At 38.4% G+C, this 22,691-nt stretch overlaps 1 protein-coding gene across 3 annotated transcripts; it reads right to left on the reverse strand.

Moving 5' to 3' along the window:
* Positions 1-3: 3 nt before the first annotated feature.
* On the reverse strand, positions 4-21,747 carry dcaf6 (ddb1 and cul4 associated factor 6). 3 transcript variants are annotated; one of them, XM_060876374.1, is made up of 21 exons: positions 21,318-21,747; positions 16,870-16,931; positions 15,986-16,078; positions 15,554-15,739; positions 13,926-14,039; positions 13,014-13,149; positions 12,583-12,794; positions 11,130-11,223; positions 10,633-10,749; positions 9,994-10,416; positions 8,935-9,090; positions 7,407-7,466; positions 5,703-6,039; positions 5,048-5,151; positions 4,693-4,930; positions 4,355-4,396; positions 3,739-3,877; positions 3,452-3,608; positions 3,269-3,357; positions 2,093-2,198; positions 4-1,106 (listed from the first exon to the last, which is right to left on the reverse strand). In XM_060876374.1, the coding sequence occupies exons 1-21, from the start codon at positions 21,403-21,405 to the stop codon at positions 1,063-1,065; spliced, it is 2,997 nt and encodes a 998-aa protein (XP_060732357.1). In that variant the 5' UTR covers positions 21,406-21,747; the 3' UTR covers positions 4-1,062. The 3 variants fall into 3 exon arrangements, with proteins under 3 accessions (XP_060732357.1, XP_060732355.1, XP_060732358.1); XM_060876372.1 differs by having other exon boundaries at positions 4,669-4,930; XM_060876375.1 differs by lacking the exon at positions 8,935-9,090 and having other exon boundaries at positions 4,669-4,930; positions 21,318-21,746.
* Between the last annotated feature and the right edge of the window lie 944 nt (positions 21,748-22,691).

Raw genomic sequence — 22,691 nt, forward strand, 5'->3', positions numbered from 1 at the left:
GGATTTCTTGTTTCGGTTTATTACAATCCCAAAGATTGAGTATCTGTTTTTATATATTAATTCATTTAAAAGCTACTTTTCCACGTCCATATTCACAGCACATTCAATGCCATAAGTCTTTATATTCTCTTCTAGAACTTTGAATGTACCTAAACCTCTCATGATTGTGAGACTGGTGAATGAACAGGAGACAGTTCATATTTCTGAATGGTGTGAAATGACTGGTTTAAAGCAACACAGGGAATAGAGTGGTGAGAGAGAGCCATTTTGTCTGATTCCCTGTAATCAGTGGCCTTTTAGCAGCACACTATGGCCACCAGCTGCCAAAACAAATACCATCTGTCCTGTTAGAGAAACACTTTTAGCATTGCTCTGCCATCCATCAATGAGCAGAACAACTTGAAAACACAGAAATGGGCAGTTCCATCAAAAGGTCTTCTTTAAAAACCCACCCACTCACATGCCTGCCCACTCACGTTTCTTTTTTACACATCCAGTGGACATCAGCAAATCTCTCAACAATGCAGCCTTTTTCATTTTGCAACCTTATGAAGTATTTGATTCTAACAGAGGTTATTGAAAACAAATGAAGAAATAAGGTTTTAAAAAGCAATGTAGACAAACCACACGAGGAAAATTGACAGTTGATTTTGTAGCAACCTTTTTTAAGGAACAGAAAATTAAAGCATGATTTTTATGTATGACATGCATAACTCCAGGTCTACAAAACTAAAAAAAAAATTCACACAACACTGCTCAAAGCTAGACCACTTGCACACAGAAATATTGCATTTAAATATTCTCAAGCACCCATCATCTAACTCTGTCACATTTTATATATTATATTTCTATACTTTTATATACTGCAATTTATTCATCTTCCCTCACAGATACAATTTACTCCCATGTAAAGTAATCAGTAGAATAGTCATCTTTTTAAAAAAATGAATACTACAAATGGATCTAACAAGGGAATTTTCTACACATCCTGTACAAATGTCAAATATTCAACTGCTTTAAAGCAATAATGCTGATTGTTTTGTGGCTTTAACCTCAGCACAGCTACTGCTCATCTTCGTTCTCTTGCCCAGAACCTTCGGATCGATCTGAGATGTAAAGGGAGAGACAAAAACGAAAATAAACATCACGTTTCTCGATTGCTTATACATTGATAAGTTGTGAACTTGTCAAATTTTATATATCCATGTGTATTCCCCTTCTGAAATCACTCTTAGGGCTGATTTAATCATCTGCGTCCATGTCTCTGCACAGTATTTCTACCTGCAAGTAATGCAAGTGTCCTCTAGAAGATGCTGTCAAAGAACACAAGTTCTATGTTTCACTGTATAAATAATACATAGACTAAAAGATTACATGAGCATAATTTTGTTTGAACTATAACCCAAGTGAATTGTAATTGAAAGCATTTGTTACTTTATTAACTCATCTATATTCAGCAGTATGAGCAGCTTTGGTATAAAAGCACTTTAATTTAACTAATGTTTAAAATCCACATTTGTATGCATGACTAATTGACAGTTTTAGTTTTGTTGCAGTGTCACAACATCTACACATGTTTATTAGGAGTCTCTTAGGAGAAAGACAAAGTAGCATGCTGCCATTATAATGACCTACAGTTGGTACAGCGCTTATTTTATTTAGATTTTACTTTAATGTAGTTTCTGTAAATGAATCCATTATGCATTATAATGTGATCTCATTGCCATGGCTGAAGTAAACATGAAGGGGAAGACTCACTTATTTATATTTGCTGTTCAGTGAGAGAGTTTTATCACACAGGAGAGGTTTTTATTAAAGACACCAGTCTGAGAAACTAACAAACTGAATATGTGTAGTGTTTAAAGTCATAAGTTTAAAAGGTGCCAGACTTTCAAAAAGCATTTTCAGAACATGTTCTCATCTGTAGAAGATGTGAGGAAGGAAAATGAGATGTACTTTAAAGACGTAAACACACAATCACATGCTAACGCTGAAGTACAAATCAGCCTTTAGTCCACAAAGCAGGAACCTGAGACAAAGACAAGACTCGAGACAGCAGTAGTACTCAAATAGTGTGGAATGTGAAGTCGACCTGTTCGGAGGTGATTGAGGGAGGCCAGCATTCTAAGCATGAAGGAGGCAGGGACTGTAATGGTGTTTCTCGTCTCTTCCAGCATCAGTTCATTACGAGCGATCACCTAGAACAGAATCACCCCACATATCAGGATCCTTGTAATAGTGAGTAGTTAACTAATTAGAATTTGTTAGTAGAGATAACAGTAAATACCAATCTGTCTTATTGGTGTACATGTAGTGCCACCTGGAATACACTAACAGCTGCCAGAAAGGCTATGGTAAGCTTCCATTAGCTTATGTCTTAGGCACAGAGCCAAGTAAGACTCTCACATTGCTTATCCTACAATGACTGATAATCATGACCCTACAGAGGCATGTTAAGCTTTGCTGCCCCCTAGTGTCCCTATAAATAGAACCTTTAGGCTTGCATATACTTTAGAGTACGAGTTGATAGCCATGAGCATGTCATGAGATAGTTCATGAGCAATTTTAGATTATATGACATTTTTTATTACTACTGAATTCCTAAGTCTGATTTGCCTGATGTTTATTTATTTTCTAGAATCCTAATTAAAGGTTTATATTACATACATTATAAAATGTATAAAATGTTATTTTTCATGTGGACATTTATGGGGAGATCTAGATAATCCATCTTTTATTCTACACAGGGTCGTTAGGAAGACTCTAGATAGGGTGCAAATGTATCGCAAACTACATCAGTCTACAATACGTGTTTAGACTGGGGGAGGAAAGCAGAGTGCTTTGAAAAAAACCCCAAGGCATGAGGGGAACACACAAAAGCTTCACATTCAAGGTAGAGGCAGCAATCAACTGTACAAGGTATGAGGTTAACAAGAAACCAAAAATCACATTTGTTTCCATCACGTGCAATTTTTTTCCTTTTAAAGCAAGAAAAATAGAGGCTGCTTAAAAAGTTTAAACATAGCGGGTAATAAGTGTGGTTTATAAATTGTCATTCATTCATACAATCTTGTAACTGTCAAATCATTGTGGTATGAGAGTAATAAAACACTTAAGGATATTCTGTTAGAGAAAAAGATTCCACTTTAGGGTTGGCATCCCACCACCACACAGTGGATTTTATTCCTTTATCAACATGTACCATTGTATTTCCTATTTTGCTTGCTGTTCTTTTCTAGAAAACAATCATCAAGAAACTTCACTGTACCTCTTCAGCAAGGTCCCTGTTAAATGAAGGTGACTGCTCAAGTGGGGACCAGATTTTGACATCATAGTCAATTCCAGATGAGGCAAGAACTGACAAGAGACATAAAGACAATATCTTGATATCTTGATTTTTTTTACTGAATTTCTCCTGGCCTGTTTTATAGTAGAGCATTGTGATACTTACTTGGATCATAAGGGTGAGGCTGCAGACAGTTAACTACATGATTGTCAGCTTCCAGGAGCATCAGGTGCTCTCCTGTATGTCTGTCCCATATAAAAATATGGCCGCAGTCCGAGCCACTCATGACAAAGTTATTTCCCCAGAAACAAGACTCCTTTATCTGCACTCACAAAAATAAAGAAATGAAAGGTACCTTAAGAAAGCTGTACACAATAATATCTACAATAATAACTTTTATCTATATCTGTGAGCAGTTATCTTGTCTTGTGCAGCATTGTACAGTAGCAGACCATTGTCCTGGAGTTGCGATGGCCCTTGTACATCATTTTGACTGTAGGGCGTCTGATGTTCTGGGTCTCGCTCTCCTCCATTTCACGCCTTTCCTTTCTCCTGCGCAAGAGCTCCTGGATACGGGCTGCTGCCGAGCGTCTGGGCAGAGAATAAAATAAAGACATCATTGACGCTATGAGGGTTTGCAGCATTCTGAGTGCATTGAAACAGTTAGGACAAAATTAGCCATCACTTTTACAGCAGTTTTGATGAATTTTCAAATTATAGTGACAAAATCAATACAATGGTGAATAAATAAATGCTCTTTATGCCCATGCTGTAGAAGTATTGTTGGTCATTCTACCATATGCAGTGATTAGAAGAATACTTCACTAGGCACAAGACTCATTTCCAAGCACATGCACAGCACTCATTTGCGGGTTAGTCACTGACTGAAGTACCACTAAACCTACCCACACATTTTGCACTTAAATAAGGTTTCATTTAGTCTCTGTAAAAAAACATTTGCAATTCCACTCCAGCATCAACACATTTTCAAGGTTAATATATGCTTAAAAAAAATTAACACTTTTAACTTCTTTTAGTTAGATTTTAGAAATGAGCTCATCACAATACCTGATCATCCTATCACCTATTGCAGAGCCTCTGAAATTAAACCTAATGAGAAAAACAACTTCAGACTTTTTTTTTTCTAAAAAAAACAAACAAACAAACAAACAAACAAACAAACAAACAAACAAACATATGCATATTCTTACTTTACAATACAGCTAAATGTAAAACCTGAGCAATACATGATTTTTTTTTTACACATATTGTAGATGTTGCATGTATGGCAGGGTAGGCTGGGCTTTATTACAAGTTTATTCACAGCAACAGCTTTTTAAAAATTGTACTTCACCCAAGTTCTGAGTACTAAAAGCCCATACCTTTGTCCCTGAGCTCCTCTGTACCTGGCTGAGGGGATGAGAATCGGGTCATCATCACTGTCATCCGAGTCCTGGTTACTGCGTGAGGGTTGAGTTAAACCTGGAGTACGCTCCCCACTTGGTTCAGTCCTCTTGCATCCTTCTGCTGTTGGTGGATTCTCTGAAATGCCTGTGTCTTGCAGCAGTGTGCTTCCCTGAGAGCTGCCCGAGGCCCTCTCAACACCACTCGCTGAGCTCTCACCCTCCTCTGGCACTATTAATGCTGCAGAGGAATGACAAAGATGGTGATTGTGCCAGTTCAGTAGGAACAAAAGCACAGACGATGGTCTAAAACAGATTTTATTACTATATAACTGTTGTTGCTGAAATAATGGCTCACCATGTTCTTGGCTTCTGACTGTAGGCTCCGGATTCTCCTTCGCTTGAGCAGGCTTTTGACCACCACCACCACCACCACTTCTGGAGCCAGACGCTAGATTACTCCTGCACATTGATGCAAAATAATATTTTTGACACTTGTGCCAGGCTCCGTAAGAAATACTGCGGTCTAACAAAGTAATCAACGAATGCTTAAGGCTTGTGTAAAGGCTTTGCATGTCTGATGTTTGCATACACTTTAAAACAAAATGAAGGAGACAAAGACAACAACAATGGAAGAAATATCTAAGCATTTTAAAAATGTTACTTTCCCTTTCAGAATGAGATTAAATATCCTTTACCAGCCACTGTTTTCATATTCGTTTCCACAACCTCTTCTGTATCCTCTAAGCCAGATCCATTTCATCCTAACATTTACCCAGACATTCTTCCTGGTGTTATATAAATTTTATACCATATTCTTCTTGAAATAACGGTTATAACTTATATGTCATATAAAGCCTTAAACAAATCAGTTCTGAAGACGTCTAAAGCTGAGACATCACAAAACTTTCTCTGTTTTGGTTGTTTTCAACCTATTATTCTGTTGATTTGACAACATTAAAACTATTTGGCAAATTCATTGTAATGTGTCTGGTGCTGGTCTGTTTGTTCACCATTCATCTGTGAAGTCTAATTTGATGGTGCTGGTGGTGGTGCCCTCTGTGCTGTAATGCAGACTCAGGACGGGCTCAGGTGTGCCTACTGCTGTAGCCACTCGCCCAGTGCCAGATACCACTCCTCCAGTCCCACTGCCACTGCCAGATCCATCTTCAGCAGTTGGAGCTGAAGAGCAGGCTCCGCTGTCATCTGAAGCAGCAGGAGGAGAGGAGATTTTACTGCTCTCTTCAGCAGCAGGAGTCGAGGAGCAGGTTCCAGTGCCATCTTCAGCACAAGCTTGGCTGATACTTGCACTCATATCACAGCAAACATTCCCTGATGCTTCAGTGCTTCCTGAAAAAAGAGAACGCAAGACCAAAAGAGAAACAGAAATATGGTCTGAGGATAGGTGAAATCCTTTCGGAACTGCAGCTATAAACTTGAACAACAGTGAGATTAAATAAACTGAGAGAAGTATTTGCTGATTTGTACATAACAGATAACTGTAGCAGCTATTTGATTCTAAAAGTGACACAAGCATCACCCTGATGACAATTTAGAAGGGAGAACAGAACTTCTCTACCAATTATCATACACCGCTAAGAGTTACAATAAGGAATTTACTGGCATTGGGTCAACAAATTTAATGCAAACGTCACACTACATAGTGACGTGATGCAAGATGTAAAAAAGGGCAAAGTGAAACCGCTAGAATGATCATGCATTTCAATACAACATAACAGCTTCAAGCCGCATGCGCAGTGCAAAACGTAAAGATTCCAGTTAATGAGGAAGTACAAAAAGAACAGTTTAACTACTGTTAGCATAGTTTACTGGTAAAGCCCTTAATCAGATAAACCATAACGCTAGGAATGAGAGTCAGAGGAACAATCATCATATGGCACAATCAGCCCAAACTCATCAGCATGTGATGTAAACATAACTGTAAATCAGCTGTGAAGAAATACATCATGTCTTAAGTAAGCATAAGCATCCCCAAATATGCTTTTTCTTGTAAATAAATAAATAAATAAAAGAAGTCTGCTTGAACTAACCAATCTATACCTAATATGTTTACACTGAAAATTTCAAAAAGAAAGTACCCAGATGATGCACTTTTATTCAACCGAGAGAATGAAGTGTGGGATGTTGGACACTTTATGTACTCAACACTCACAGCTTTGTGTTTGTGTTATATTGTGGAACGGGGCAAGGCTAGCAGGCAACAAGAGCTGGATGAGAAACAAATTTCAAGGTAGCTGACGACATGTTGGACATGACATCCTACAAATGTCTTTTAAATTAGCCCACATTGTGTCATTTGTTTTTCAACGTTTTAGAAATTCACCTTATTCTGATAAAGCAAGCAGTCTCACATTATGTGCTTTTCACGTTATTTGCTGTTGAATGGGAAACGACTGATACTTTCAGTTTGTAAAAAAAATGTCAGTGCTCCATTTGAGACAATACTACAGTTTCAAAATTTGTATGCTAGATGCTATAGTACAGTACATAGTGCACACTGTATAGTCCATAATTTGGGACTTAACTAATGCCATAACAATCAATCCATTAAAATGGATTGATTGTGAGGACCTTCAAATTGACTGATGACACTGATGACTGAATGTGACAAAAAGCACATAGGGAGAAAAAAAAAGGCAGATGAATGAAGTTAAAATAAGGTAAGGAAGAATGGCGGAAGAGGTGAGGTGACGCACCAGGCTGCTCATCCAGAGTCATGGATCCAAGCTGTTTGTTTACTGCAGACGAAGGAGAATCTGGAACACAAACAAGACGTTCTAAATAAGCAAATAAAAAAATTAAACAAAAGAGAAAAAAGAAATGAGCAAAAAAAAACAAAAAAAAAAAAAACGATGAAACTGGAGTCGATATACAGGTCACACACAGCCATCATACTGTAGCACAAGCAGTATCCAAATTTTAAGAAAGGAATTTACTGCATAAAAACAGCTACTAAGTCAAAAGTAAACCTTTAATCACTAATTCCATCCGCAGCTTATGCTACTATGCTTGATAGCAGGTCATCAGTTGATGTCTACACAGAAGTCTTTAGTAAAGTCAGAACAATTATAGTACAAGACAGCTTCGTCTCACAGCTTAGTGTTAAAGACTAACATTTTACCAGTAGAAATAAAAGAAAATCAGTAGCTGTAAAACTCTTTACTGACATTTTAATAGGCATATTTTTCTCAAGGTGTAGTTCTCTTTGCGGTTCCAATATTTAATATAAATTCCACATTCCATAGCAGGTAAATTTTACATAAACCTCACACACTAAACGAGATTTGCAGATTCCCTCTTTTTTTAAAAAATCATCTTCCGCCTCAATTCTAATTGCAATTTTTCAGCTTCCACGATAACCGCAGCAGTACCACTACTGAACAGGGGGTCATATGGATGACTTTACAATACTTAATAACTTGTTTAAACACATTCCAATCAATCTACTTCTGCTCTCTGGATTAATTCACATAGCTCCTGGATAATGACTGCAGCTCCACCACAAAATCTTTACTGAAGCCCTGAGGGCAGCAATATAAAACAAATTGTATTCTTAGTACACAATTTGATTTCAAGTTACTGACTCCACATATTTCCAGAAGCTGAGTGGTGTTAGGTTATGTTTTAGGCTTAGTGTAACTGTGCTTTGTGCATCGCAGAGACTTCCCTCAAATACTCAGGGCCATTCGCAATTGTTTTATACTGCACTCAAGAAGCAGACTGAAGCCAAATTCTTATGAAAGGCATGGATGGTATCTGAGGCTTGATTCAGGAGCTAGTAAATAATGAGAGTGCACTGAAGAACAGCTAAAAAAAACATAATACACCCATCTTGGCCTACCACAAAGCCCTGCACATAATAGGCAGTGAAATATTCACGTCATGCAAAAAAAAAACAGCAGCGGCTTCACAGCTACGATTTTCAAACAAACCTGCAAAAAGAGTACCAAAACACACCAACACAAGTTTAAAGGATCTTGAAAATATTCGATAAGTGATATCATATGATATTATCATATCCATGACAGTTATCTCTCATAGTGTGATTGAATATGTATACAATATACATTTTTATGGAGTAGAAACAGTGCTCCAAAATTATATAGTTAGGCAGCAAACCAGAGCCATTAGAAAACAAAAAGCTAGCAGAGCTGGGAAACGTTAGATGGAAAAGGGTTGTAGCAGGGCAGGGTTCATGGCTAGCTAGTGAACATGGAGGGTAACCTGCTGGTGGGTGTGTCTGTGCATCAGGAGCCTGGGCTCGACTGTCTGAGGTTCGAGAGGCAGAACGCTGGCCTTGCCCAGGGGGGTCAGCCAGAAGCAGCAGCCTCTGCAAACGCCTACACACTAAACTTACCGGGAGCCTGCGGGGACCATATTCTGGCAGAAAAGCAAAGATAAAAAGATCAGGAAATGTGGAGGGAAGAAAAAAGGTAGTGCAGAGAAAGGGCAGAGAAAGGGTAAACTATAGATAAGAGGCTAGTGAAATGCAAAAGAAAAAAGACATGGCCTTAATGAGGCACCGGCCTTAATGAGATCATACAAACTGTACTGGTGAACCAACTATTCATGCACTTTGCTTGTATCACGGGTAAAGTAGACTAAATATGCATATAATCCATGATTTCCTCATTTTAGAACAAAAAGAACCCTCTTCCTATGATCAAGTGTTAGAGGAAGAAAGGTATTTTGTAAGACTACAACCGCTTTGTGGTGGATATTTGGGAGTTTGCAAGGCTAGCTAGATGCTCTTGTATATACTGCTATAGCCTATTACTTATGAGCAACTAGGATGAGTTAATGGGGTACAATGATGGGAAAAATTCTAACAATATTTCAATTCTGTAAAAATAAGAGACTGATACAATGCTATGACACAAAATATTATTATTGGCTCTCTGGTGGATTTCTAATTGACTTATTATTAAAATTGTGGTTAATTTGCTTCATCATGGAGGAAATTCAGCACACCACCACAACAGTCTCTCCAATGTTTATTTAGGTCTTTTCTGTATAGCAATCAGTCTTTTTACCCATCATTACCTATTTTTATTTCATTTAACCATAGAATCTGGGTTCCAGCAGTGGACACACTGTCAACACTGTAACTGTTTTACAATAAATGAGGCTGTATAAATTTGAACATTGAGCTTCAAAAAGTATGTGATGCTTATCATCAACTGTTTGCCTACAACAGACACCTAGAATTGGTCCTTAGTGTAGAGACCACGTCATCAATACTGACATGCAGCAGTGATGAATTGTCAGTCATGGCATTCTTACCAGACAGAACAGGCTCTGTGGAAGGGGTAGGTGTGGCTGACCTGGTGGTCATCACCTCGGCCTGGCTCTTCTGCTCTTCTGAGTCTGGAGAGGACAGCATGGAAGAGGACGAAGCAGTGTTGTCCATAGAGGAAGAGGTGGAGGGAGGTAGGACTGTCACAGTTGATGACGAGCCTGAAGAGGAAGAGGAGATGGATTTGGGGAGGGGCTGTGCTGAAGGAGGGGCTGTGGCTGTTGTTGGGGCTGGAGCTGGAGCTGGAGCTTGAGCCGGCACTGGGGCTGGGGTTGAGGTTGAGGCTGGGGCAGGTGGGGAGGAATGGTCAGAGGTAGCAGACTCCACCTCCATGGGGCCTTCAGCCCCCACAGACTCCTGAGAGGGGCTCTCTGAAGCTGCAGCCGTCCCCAGCATTCGAGCTGCCACACCTGTAGGGAAAAAGCAACTTTTAGCTTTTAATTATAGAGAGAATGTTATCCCACATTAATTTTAAACATATGGGTACAAGAAGTTAAAAACAAAATACATGTTTTGACCCGGTTTAAAAAAAGAAAGAAAAATAATGCAACTTTTGAACAAGCCCTTTTTAAGAAGGCGTTATTTCAGGACCAAAACTAACAGTAATGTGGTGATACATGTTATACCTCTGGGCCGAGTTTGTGGACGAGTTCTGCTGCTTTGAGCCTCACTGGCCTCCTCAAACCAACGTGATAACATGTCTGACATCCTCTGCATCAGAGACACATTGGGGCTCTGCTCTCCTGAGTTGAAGAGAAAAAAAAATTAATGACCCTAAAACTTCAAGACCTCAGAGCTTTTTATAGGAAGATATCTCTACCTCCTAGCTCTCACAGAGAAACTAATGAGCTCCATCTAAGTAGACTGAACCTTTTTCATATTCTGAACAAAAAACTAGCAAGATGGATTAAAAAAGTATGTAACATCTCAATAGTTCATGCTGCTATAAAGAGCACAAATTCAATTGTAAATATTCCAATTCCAACACTACTCAGAAGCTAATTGAGAGACTACTGATGTAGCCATAAAGTGTGGTGTACTCAGAACTAAATTATTTGTATATTGTTTAGGAACTTCAGTATGGTCAGTGTGTGTACTGGTGAAGGGAACTGCAGTCATTTACCATCTCTTTCTCTTTCACTCTCAGGCCGTGCACGAGGTCCAGTGTCTGACCAGTCTCCTCTCAGGCGCAGTCGTTTGACCGGGGGCTGCTTTAGCTAAAAGAATGCACACAAGAAAGATCAGTCACTGCTCCTGAATTCTGTACATGCTACAAATAATACTTAACAGTTAAATAAAATAAAATCCATATAGGTGAAGAAACAGAATTAGGTTCTGTATGTTAGCCACAGATTTAGATGTTTAATTTGGGATCCTAGATGTGTGTACAAATGGTATCTCCTCTGGGTCTTTGCCAAGTGTCATACACAAGCAAATACTATGTTTCAGTCATGACCCTGAAGTCTTAGGACTCAAAAGCCATGTGCAAGGCAGATTATCAGGGTTATACTAAACAAGCTTATTTCTGCTACGCCTGATAGAACAAACTGAACTATTTTTCTAGAAGAAAACAAGGACTAGATGTCAGATATTAATCCAGATCTTAGACCTCATATGTAAAAGATAGTAGGCAAAACTTTATACATGAACAGAACACAAACTATGTATGTACATCATATACATTTACTGTATAGACATACATCATTATAGGGCTTTTCGAAGTTAACATGTAATAGTCTATAATAATTTGAATTTACCCTTAACAGCCTCAAACATATTTCTTCTAACTCTGCCACAGGTCATATGCAACCTTCTTGAAATGAGGAGTGTTAAATTAGTCCATTGCAAATTTCCGTTCAGTTTAACTAATATTTTGTATTATTACAGAACACATTAAACATTAAAATTCTTTTTTTTATTTTACACAAACATATTTGGGGCCTAAAACAACTAAAGGTACACAAGAGGCAAAACCATCTAAAAGCTGAAAATGTAGGCTAAACAATACAAAAAAATACAATAAAAAGATGCCTGCTATTCACATGAATTTAATTTGATGAGAGACCTGAGGGTTTCTCCTCTATGACTCTGGCTCTCATTGTGCGCAAAGTCTATTTCTGTCCCTGCAATGGAACATAGCCTGCGTCTGCAGCTCTGTTTGGAAAGGAATGTGAGCATGGGGGAATCCAGTCACTGCTAGACACAGACAGCTTGAGAGCCCCTGTATCAGTGACCCAGCACATTTCAACACCTCCCCCGAACTTTAATCCCACACACACCACCAGGTCTAAAGGGCCGAGCCTCATGATCTGAAGGTCAGAATTGTTCAATAGTTCAATCAATACATCTTTACCTACTAAAAATAAAAAGCACACAGATCTGCTCAGGGGTGTTCAATCTAACACACCTATGACCCGAGACAGACTTCTGGAAGATATCTCATCGGACGCCTCCTCACTTCTCATCTTCCCAACACCAATTTGCAAATACACGTCATTTTTTATCTGCAGTACCCATGGGGTGAGCTATTTCTATATCCTTCGTAGCTGGACAGTTATATCGCTGATGTTCCTCACCTCCTCTCTCCGCTCTTCAGATGGACCCTTCAGCTCTCTGGCCTGGTCATCTCTGGGGTCAAACAGGTAAATGTAGTCGGACGAGTAGCTGACCAGAACCTCCTGTCCATCGCCACTGTAGCATAAGGATGTCACACGGCAGGACTTGTTGGACAAGTGGGCAGGAACAAATCGCACACACATGCCTGTCGTCCCTCTGCCCATGTAGTTACCTGTATGTAGTGAGGTGTAAATACAAATGGTTTAAAATAACACTATTTTAAACACCTTGCTACCTATAACTTTAAAAAAATTTAGTCATCACACTTAACTAAGCAGGGTGAGCTTTTGAATTTAGCATTTGCGTTAGGATCATGTTTAAAACGTGGCACATACCAAAAATATGTTGCATATAACAGAAATTGGGATTAATACAAAAGTTCAGTTCTTACCTGTAGCTCTAGTACCAAGCATTCGTCGGTCATAGATTCTTACTGAACTGTCTGAGCATCCCACAGCAAGGTAGTAGGGCACAAGGGGAGAAATGGCTATCGAGGTAGCAGCTCTCCGACAATTAATCAAAATATCCTGATGACAAAGAACCAAACAAAAGGGAATAAAAGAAGAAGGAAACGAATAAGTTTGGATTAAGTGAGGGGCAAGACAAGTATGTAAAATGTAGAAAATATAAAATAAGTAAAGTCTGGTCTTTTTGTTGGAGAAGACCCAGGTCACATAAGCAGCATGATTAAAGACTGGAGTAAGACACAACATACGTTAGTCTAAACTCCAAACTGACTGCAATCTCATAAATAATCTACTGTATAAGAGTTAATACTGTATAAGAATAAGATGCTTTTGTCGTTAATGCTACATCACCAAAAATTTGGGGTTAAACAAAGCAGACAAAACAAGGGATGTTTTTCTTAAAAGAATATAATTTTACCAAGTATGTATTTTAACAAGTACCGCTTCAACCTTTACAACAGTCAAATCACATCTCATAGCATTCTGTGAAATGGTGCCTTCTCACAAGACCTGGCAAGAGAAGTTTGGGTGTGCCTCTTTTAATTAGGGACAAGGATAAAGGTTAATGTACTGAGGTTGCCCCAGGGAGAGGATGCAGCAATGATCATGCACATCAGCTCTGATGCAAGATATTTATGAGTACTAATATTAATATGAGATATTAATAAATACTGCAGGAACATGCAGCTAGACAGGTTGCCAGAAAAGCTCAAGACATTATTCTTCTGAAGCCTTAAATATTCCAGCTTATATAGAGGAAATACACATTCACAAGCTCATAAATATTTAGTAATAAAGGAATGTAAAATAGTACATTTCAAGTCAAAACTTCTTACATCTTTACAGTCCTCTTTTGTGCAGCTTGTCTTCATGCGCAGGTCAAACCACCTGACTGTTCCATCCTCCCCACAGGACAGGAAGGTGTACGGGTCATTTGGAACTGTCATTATCTAAAGATTTACAAAATGTGTAAAAAAAAAAAATTTCACCACATGATACAAGTCTTAAAGTAATAATGACTAATTACAGAATTATTTATATAAAACATCTTCAAAATGCCTAAGAGTGTATTAAATATTTGAATATTATGTTTGTTGTGTTGGATGATTACATAATAGCAGTGACAGGAACTGCTTGTCTTGCTTGGCCAGGGGAAAGCATGTAAATGGTGTGTGGCTGTGTGCAGGTTAGGAGTGTTTTGTTTTTGTTTTCTGCATCAAGATGGGTTCCCTGTAATTGTACCTACAAATCTGAAATCTATTTCACAGTCATTTAATTTTACCAGATTTTAGCAGCTTTGGGAAAAACACAGCTAGTTAATTTCTTCTGACACGGAATTCCTTTCTTTCTTTCTTTCTTTCTATCAGTATATTTTACACACTATTGGAAAATAATTAAAGACAAATAAAGGTCCTCATTATAAACAAAACTTAAACAGGTGTCCTGTCAAATCGTGTTTAACACGTTCGTTCATTGCTCACTCTCAGATTCTAAAATAGCCAATCGCTCTTGTTGGTGAGCAGGTTACTGTAAGCCTATATCTGTTGACACGTTGATACTAGCAATGTTAATATCAGCTTTAAGACAAATGTAGAAATATTGTGTGCTACAAGATCCAGCTCATCCTTTTTCCAGATTCAGTTTGATTCTACATCATTTAACTTCATGATGCTTAAAATCTTATGACTGTAAGTATGTCTCTATATAATTTCCAAAGGCTCACACGTCAGCATATCATGACATATCAGTCTCACTGCTAACACATCTCTGTGCCCTATTTTTAGCCCAGTATCATGGTCTAGAGCAGCTCGTCTCTGTACTTTGAAAAGCTAAGCATCAAATGAGGTCAAATTTGAGTTCAATCACAACTTAATTATAGCCACAGAGTTAAAAATCCAAACTGAACTCACACACACGCGCGCGCTCACACACACGCGCGCGCTCACTCACACGCGCGCGCTCACTCACACGCGCGCGCTCACTCACACGCGCGCGCTCACTCACACGCGCGCGCTCACTCACACGCGCGCGCTCACTCACACGCGCGCGTGTGAGTGAGTGAGCGCGCGCGTGTGAGTGAGTGAGCGCGCGCGTGTGAGTGAGTGAGTGAGCGCGCGCGTGTGAGTGAGCGCGCGCGTGTGTGTGAGCGCGCGCGTGTGTGTGAGTTCAGTTTGGATTTTTAACTCTGTGGCTATAATTAAGTTGTGATTGAACTCAAATTTGACCTCATTTGATGCTTAGCTTTTCAAAGTACAGAGACAAGCTGCTCTAGACCATGATACTGGGCTAAAAATAGGGCACAGAGATGTGTTAGCAGTGAGACTGATATGTCATGATATGCTGATGTGTGAGCCTTTGGAAATTATATAGAGACATACTTACAGTCATAAGATTTTAAGTACCTCCAAACTTCAGAAAACATCATCACTCACACACACTACGGTGAATAAAGCCATCTTCATACCTCATAGGCAGTTCCATAATGGCAGGTCATCTGGCACTGTCTGTTGATGTCTTGACTCTTCTCTGTGTGTGTGCAGAATATGATGCCATCTCCTGAGCAGGACACAATCTGCTGGTCGTTTGTGTGAGGCATGAATTTTGCACTGAAAATGTTGGCCCGGTGACCTGACCGAATTGTTGTTTTGACCTGATGAAGAATGGAAAGAGTGGAAGATGTGTCACTAATCAGCTTAAGTACACGATATGTGATTCCGTGTACACTGATACGCTCATGAGGTTTACACTTTGTACCAGGAACGCAAGTGAATAGAAATTCAGTTAGAACACAACTTCCTGACACCAATATAAGCACTGTTTAATGTAAACATTTAAAGTATGTACATTATTCGTATTGATCTAAGTTTGACTTAAATTACACAGCTAAGTAGATTACCTTTCTGTTGTAGGGGTTTGTGATGACCAAATTAGTGTCATCAGATCCTGATAAGATGTATTCTCCGGTGTCATTCCAGGATATGGTGTTAACCTATTTAAAATCAGAGAAACAGATATCTGTTAAACACACTTAGAACATGCGAGGATATTTGCCATTTCTGTCAACTCCCAACTCACACCAGGGGATTCTAGTAAATGGACTCCATTTGCCAGAACGGCTAAGCTCTGAATCTACAGACTGAACTGAAGTAAGGGAGCAAACAAAAGCAGCCTGGTAGTAAATTCAGGTGAAGAACAACTGAGCCCTCAACCATTCCTCTGCCTTTAAAAGAAATTGATCAATATTTCATTAACTTCATCTGCAAAGGCTGTGACACCCTCTGCCCTTCCATTTCTCAGGCCACACACTGTCGAAACAACTGACGCTTCATCATTCAAACCCATTTTGCCTCAGACTTTCTAAAAAACAACCAACTACAATTTAATTTCTTCTTCTCTTTTGCACACGCTATTGTTTTTGATTTCAGCTCTGGATTTTTACAAAGATGGCAAAAAGTTAACATGGCATAATGCATTAAGAATTGCATCTAAGCATGAGAAAATTGTCTTCAATCAGAAACTGCAGGAAACTTGTTTTAATTTTGCTGATAAGAGAATCTCTTATAAACTGCAAACACTTTTTTTTTAAACCTTCACACTTTTCAGTTTCCACTAGTGCTACACAGTGCATATGAAAGACTGAGACTTTAATATACATCACTGGCAAAATCGTTTTTTGATCAGACTGGTGACCATCATCCAGTCAAGCATACTAGTAACATAGTATAATAGCACTAGAACTAGTAGTAACATATTAGTACCTAATATGTGTTTGATACTCACACAGCCATCGTGCACTTTAAGTATAGCTTCAAGCTTCAGACGTTGGACAAATTCTCTTCTGCCTGTAGAGATAAAGAAGTTTATAAATTCACTTCACCTGCTGTGGCTGAGAAGGAAATGCATTGTATAACTGTATTAGTCAGTCTAATTTGTACCTAGTATTAAATGTCATAATCTACTTCCAGTAAAGCCCACCCAGTTCACACCAGAAAAGAAAAAAAGAAAAGAAAAGAAATTCGATAAATGGTTCACCACGGACACTTACAGCTAATAGCAAAAAGCTAATTATAATTTGACGAGCTGTTTGAAATGTGAAATTTATTTTAAACAATATACTATTGCAAGGTCAGATGTAAATTCATGTCTTGATAAGGGTTGCAAATTGTTCCCAAGTGGTCTGCCTTTAAGTCAGTTTTCAGGAGCCCACATTGTCTTTGTATCCTTTGTTGCAATTATTGTATTCTCTAGAGGCCCCTTTTAAATCACACAGCAGCTCTGTACTGTGAAAAAATGTTTGATCTATCTCTCTCTCTCTCTCTCTCTCTCTCTCTATCACACACACATGCGCGCGCGCGCACAAGCACACGCACATGCACACGCACAAGCACACGCACACACCTGAAACCTTACCTTACTGACTAGGCTACTGTTTCTATTAGATCTTGTTGTGAACAAGGTCTAACCTTATAGCAAAGCTCTGTAATGTTATAGCAAATGTCTAGTTCACTGATTGAACGAACAACAAATAAACATAGCTCACAAAACATACATTTGTCATTTAATGTAAATGTTAGATTATATGAATAAAACAATAATATGAGGATAAAAATAAGTTGGGACATATGAGAAGCAGTACTAACATGTAAATGCAAATAAGAGCAATTAGAATACATTTAATATAACAGAAAATCATCTATTTAATAAAATGAGATGTATAAAAATCTGTCTTCTGATGCTTTTTACAATTATAATTTATTTTAAGTGCATTAAAACCACAGGCTGCTTAGCTATATCTTTTCTTGTTGACTTTGGATCCATTTGAGTGCAAGCAACACCAGATCTTAATAAACCAGTTGATACATTTACAGCATTTGGCAGACTTCTCCAGAGAAACCATAACAGAGGATGGTTCAAATTCATTGATGCTTTTAACAAACTAGCAGCAGTACTTTAAAAATCGATCCTAACCCACGGGAAGTGGTGGCTCAAGTGGTTAAGGCTATGGTTGATCAAGGGATCTTGGTTCAAGCCCCAGCACTGCCAAGTTGCCACTGGTGGACCCTTGAGCAAGGCCTTGAGCAAGGCCCTTCACCGTCCCTGCTCCAGGGGCTCTGTATCATAACTGCCCCTACACTCCGACCCCAACCTCCTCAGTTAGGATATGTGAAGAAAAGAATTCCACTGTGTTGTAATGTATATGTGGCGATAATAAAGGCTTCTATGCCACAATTCATTCATTCAAAAAGAGAGAGCAAGGGGTAACATGGACAGGACCGGTGTAATCCGATCTCGTTTTACCGTGTGTCAGTTCGAACCTTCAGCCCCATGTATGGCAGTGCAGTACACAGTGAATTACAATGATCAGTGTGAGACAAGAGAAACATTTGGCTGCTTCTTAGCATTTTGCAAGCTGATACAAGTTCTAACTTGTGCGCTGTTCCATAAAAGAAAAAAAATGCTGATTCAGTAATCTTATAAATGTCTAGTTTTCTGATGGATTTGGTACCACAAGAAGAATGTTTTATTTGTCGTCATTGATTTTAAGGCTGTTTTTGTTCATCCTGTTAATATTTGCTTCAGCAGTATGTCAGGGGGTTTAGTGTAATACAGCTGTCTAGGGTAATGGATGTGTAAAGCCATATCTGTTAAGTCTTTCAGCCAGTAGCAGCATCTACACTGAAAGCAGAAGAGGGCCAAGTATGGATCTATGTGGAACACCATAAAAATGTCATGATTTTTATTTAGAAACAAAAGTTATAAAGAAAGTTCTACCCAATAAGGACATTCCCTGACAGTCCCAGTCCAACCCACTCCAGTCCATATGTACAGAAAAGCAGAGTATTTTTTTTGCAAAAATATTGTGGACATATTTTCAGTGGCACAGAACTCACATGTGGAGAAAAAAAAACTTGTGGGTTTTGTTACTTCCTCTCTTTCATTTCAACACTACACTGATCAGCAGTGGTATCTGGTAAACACGATTTAAAATAAAGCCTACTATCACATAGTGGTAATGGGCTTATTAACCCATTATGAGGTGAAATTTGCCTTTGTAGTTTGGAAAGGACAGATTAACTGTGACTAACATTTTTTTATTTGAAACTGTGTCATCTTCAGAAACTGTAGTCTTGACTATTCTTCATAGTCTTGACGTGTGTAAATAATACAGGTGAAGTTAATCTAACTAGATGATGTGAACAATAAACTGATCTATTTTTATAAACCTATAATACATTATATATAGACTATGATAATGGCACAGTGTCTTGAATGCATGAACAGTCCTTGAAAGTGTGTTGTCTTATTATCACAACTATCAGATTAATCTGAGCAGTGGTGGATACTCAGGAAAAGTGAAAAACCAAAACAAAGAAGGCCTCAAAATTACACTAAAAGTAACATAAATCAGTTAATATCAGTTTTTCAGTCACATTACAAATAAGGTTGACTCTATTTGTTTACTTGAATGAGATTGGGACAGGGCAACTATGATACACTGCTTATAGTTGTTATACCATGAATACTGCATACTGTACTACCCCATCAGTAGTATGGAGTGCATACATAAAACAACAGACCCATCAATAAAGCCATACATCAGCATTAGTAGCCTCATCCAACACCAATATTTATATTTTATCAGACATGTTTATTAATCTTATTTAAACATGTAACACCAGATGATAACTACGGCTGGTGAACGCGACATGGATTTCATCATGTCTGAGTGAGCATACATGCAGAAACCCATCACAATGTCCTCACAACTTGAGTGTATTACTGTCACCACTGCATTACAGTCATTTTTCCTTGAAAACATCTCAGAGTCCCACCTGAATGGCTGGTTATGAATGTACAGGATCATACAGTGTTCATAGAACAACAGTTACATCCTTCGTTCAAGCACCAGGGATAATGAGGATCACCTGGATAATATATGCCACAACGTAATTAGGAATGATAAAGAATCAATAATACTAATTTAATATGCCTAATAAATTAAAATTGATTAAAAAAGTGATGCCTGCCAATGGCCAGAGCCTGCCCTTGTCTTGTGTGAACAGTGCAGTAGATGGCAGGATTTAAAAAAAGAGTAGTCCTAGAGTTTATCCTTGCCAGGGTCAAGGCGCAGCCAGATCCAACACCAGGAACACTGGGTATGAGGTGGGAACACATTCTGAATGGGATGCCAGTTCATTGCAGGGCACCATGCACACAATCACAACGAAGGGCAATTTACAGTCTCCAATCCACCTTCTGCCATATTTAGGAAACCGTGAGGTAATCAGCATGAACATGGGGAGAACATGCAAAACTACACACGGACATTAACTAGAGCTCAGGACCAAAAATTGGCTAGAGATTTTCTTCCACTAGCCTTTGAGTGAGTGGCACAAAACACATTAGTTACTGTTACATCAACAAGCTACTAAATGTGTTGTCAGTGCCACATAACTGTAAATGAAAGGTCAGATATATAATCTACAGGTCTTGGGCACCCAAATTATCCAGCTCCTGGGTTACCTGTAGCTCCAACCACAATCACATTATTACACACACATCTCCATAAGGTGTGCTCGAGCTTCAGCTTATGTATATGATGAGAATAACGGTAAATATCAGTGTATGACAAAATGTATTTATAATAAATATTATAATATTGGACATTTTTTGACATGCGTATGCACGTGCACCACGTGGTATCCAGGAGAAATTCACCAAGTAAAAAGGGTGAATTAAAAGCTATTTATTTATTTATTCATTTATTTATTTTCTTTGCAATATTTATAGCAACGCTCGTTTTAAAGATATTAGGAAAGGTTTGACTTTAACACATCAGCATCAGATTTTTCAAAATCACCTGAATAATTTATTTGATCACTGTTGTGTTGAAGTGTTCACAAATCCTTATTTATCTCAGTCCAAATAACTGTTAATAATTGTCGTGATCGTCAAGACTCCTGCTAACACCGTATATTATTATAACCTGAGAGGTAACATGAGCTATAGCTGTTCTGTTCCACAACAAAAACAACATCAACCCTTCAGGCAATTTTGCAAGCGGGGAAAAAGAACAACAACGAATGAAGCTATAAGTGAAATGTAATGAAACTATTCTTCTCTACAAACTCCCTATAGAAGTGACAGTGACAGCCGTCAGCGCCGGACGTCGATGGAGCGTTTTAAATGACGTCTATAGGAAAATAAACACAACACTGTCTTCTTACCTAAATAGTTCGCTCGGAAAACATTAGGATCGCTGTAACCGAGGGAGCGTTTCCTTACATCCCAAATCAAGTTGCCAGAGCAGGACATGGTGCTCTCAAAGCTTCCCTCGTCTGGAGACAAGCAGCATTGAGAAAACAGCAAGTAGAAAGCACTTCATTAGCTAGCTGTTAGCTTAGCAGCGCCGCCTTCTTCTTCTTCTTCTTCTTCTTTTTTTGTTAGTGCACTTATTTACTCCAGTGTTTCATCGCAGCAATAAGACAAATAGTACAAACTAATGTGGAAAAATCACGTAAAATTGACAGCCCTTCCAACAAAACGACCCGCTGCCTCGGTGTCACCATAAGCTAAATATATAACAAAAATGTTGTTTAGCCAACTGCTCAAGATTCTGCTCTCCTGTGCCCAGATCTTACGCAACAGCCAATGAAATTCGAGCACCGCGCATGTTTATGTACAAAGCGCTGTGGAGAACTTTGGAGAGCATCAAGTGCGCGCAGACGTGCGCAGACAATGTTTTGACACTTCTTCTTTTTCTCTATATCGAAGATTATAACCACCTTTGTAACTTACTAGTAAATAACTCACAACTGGTTGACTGTCATTTACTTTATTATTTTAAAATTAGAACAATCCTCTTCTCTCTTCCCTCACTCTAGAGGCTCCTTTTCTATTTAAAATACAAATTTTATACCTTGCACACAATATTAATATTTCTTATACCTAAAGTCATCTTATATTTATGGAATATATTGATATCCAAAGTTGGCATCTGTACTTTTAATCTCGAGAAGTCGGTTTTAAGATATGGCCTAACTGTGGTTATATTTTTGTTATTATAGTAGTAGCATATTTGACTGACCACCAAATTTGCACCAAACATTCAACACTCTAAAAGAAACAAGGCTTATAAGATGGTTTATATTACGTTTCACAGTAAAGGAGGCAGGCTAGGGCAAGTCAGCTGTCTTTTATAATTTCACTCTGGTTGCAGAATATTCAGAGTTTTTCTATTCGACAGTCGAAGATCAGCATCAGGTTTATTGCCAGGGACTGGAGGGTCTACGCATACAGGAATTTGTCTTGTTGTGTTGATGCATAGTAATAGAGAAGAAGCATAAATAAAAGAAACAAAGTTTATATCGAAATAAATAAATATATATAAATAATAATAATAATAATAATAATATTAAGATTTACAAAAAACAACAACTGGGTGGAAACTAGAATAGAAACGAATTGTAAACTAATGCAGGATGTGCAAAGTGGCAAGTGCAAATATACAAATAGAAACGTTACATATATTTACATTAACTGTACATTAGTGCAGGATATGCAATAATGGACCAGTGTGAGGAAGGAAGGTGCATTATAAC

This window comes from Tachysurus vachellii, chromosome 8 (assembly GCF_030014155.1).
Source record: "Tachysurus vachellii isolate PV-2020 chromosome 8, HZAU_Pvac_v1, whole genome shotgun sequence".
Taxonomy (NCBI): Eukaryota; Metazoa; Chordata; class Actinopteri; order Siluriformes; family Bagridae; genus Tachysurus; species Tachysurus vachellii.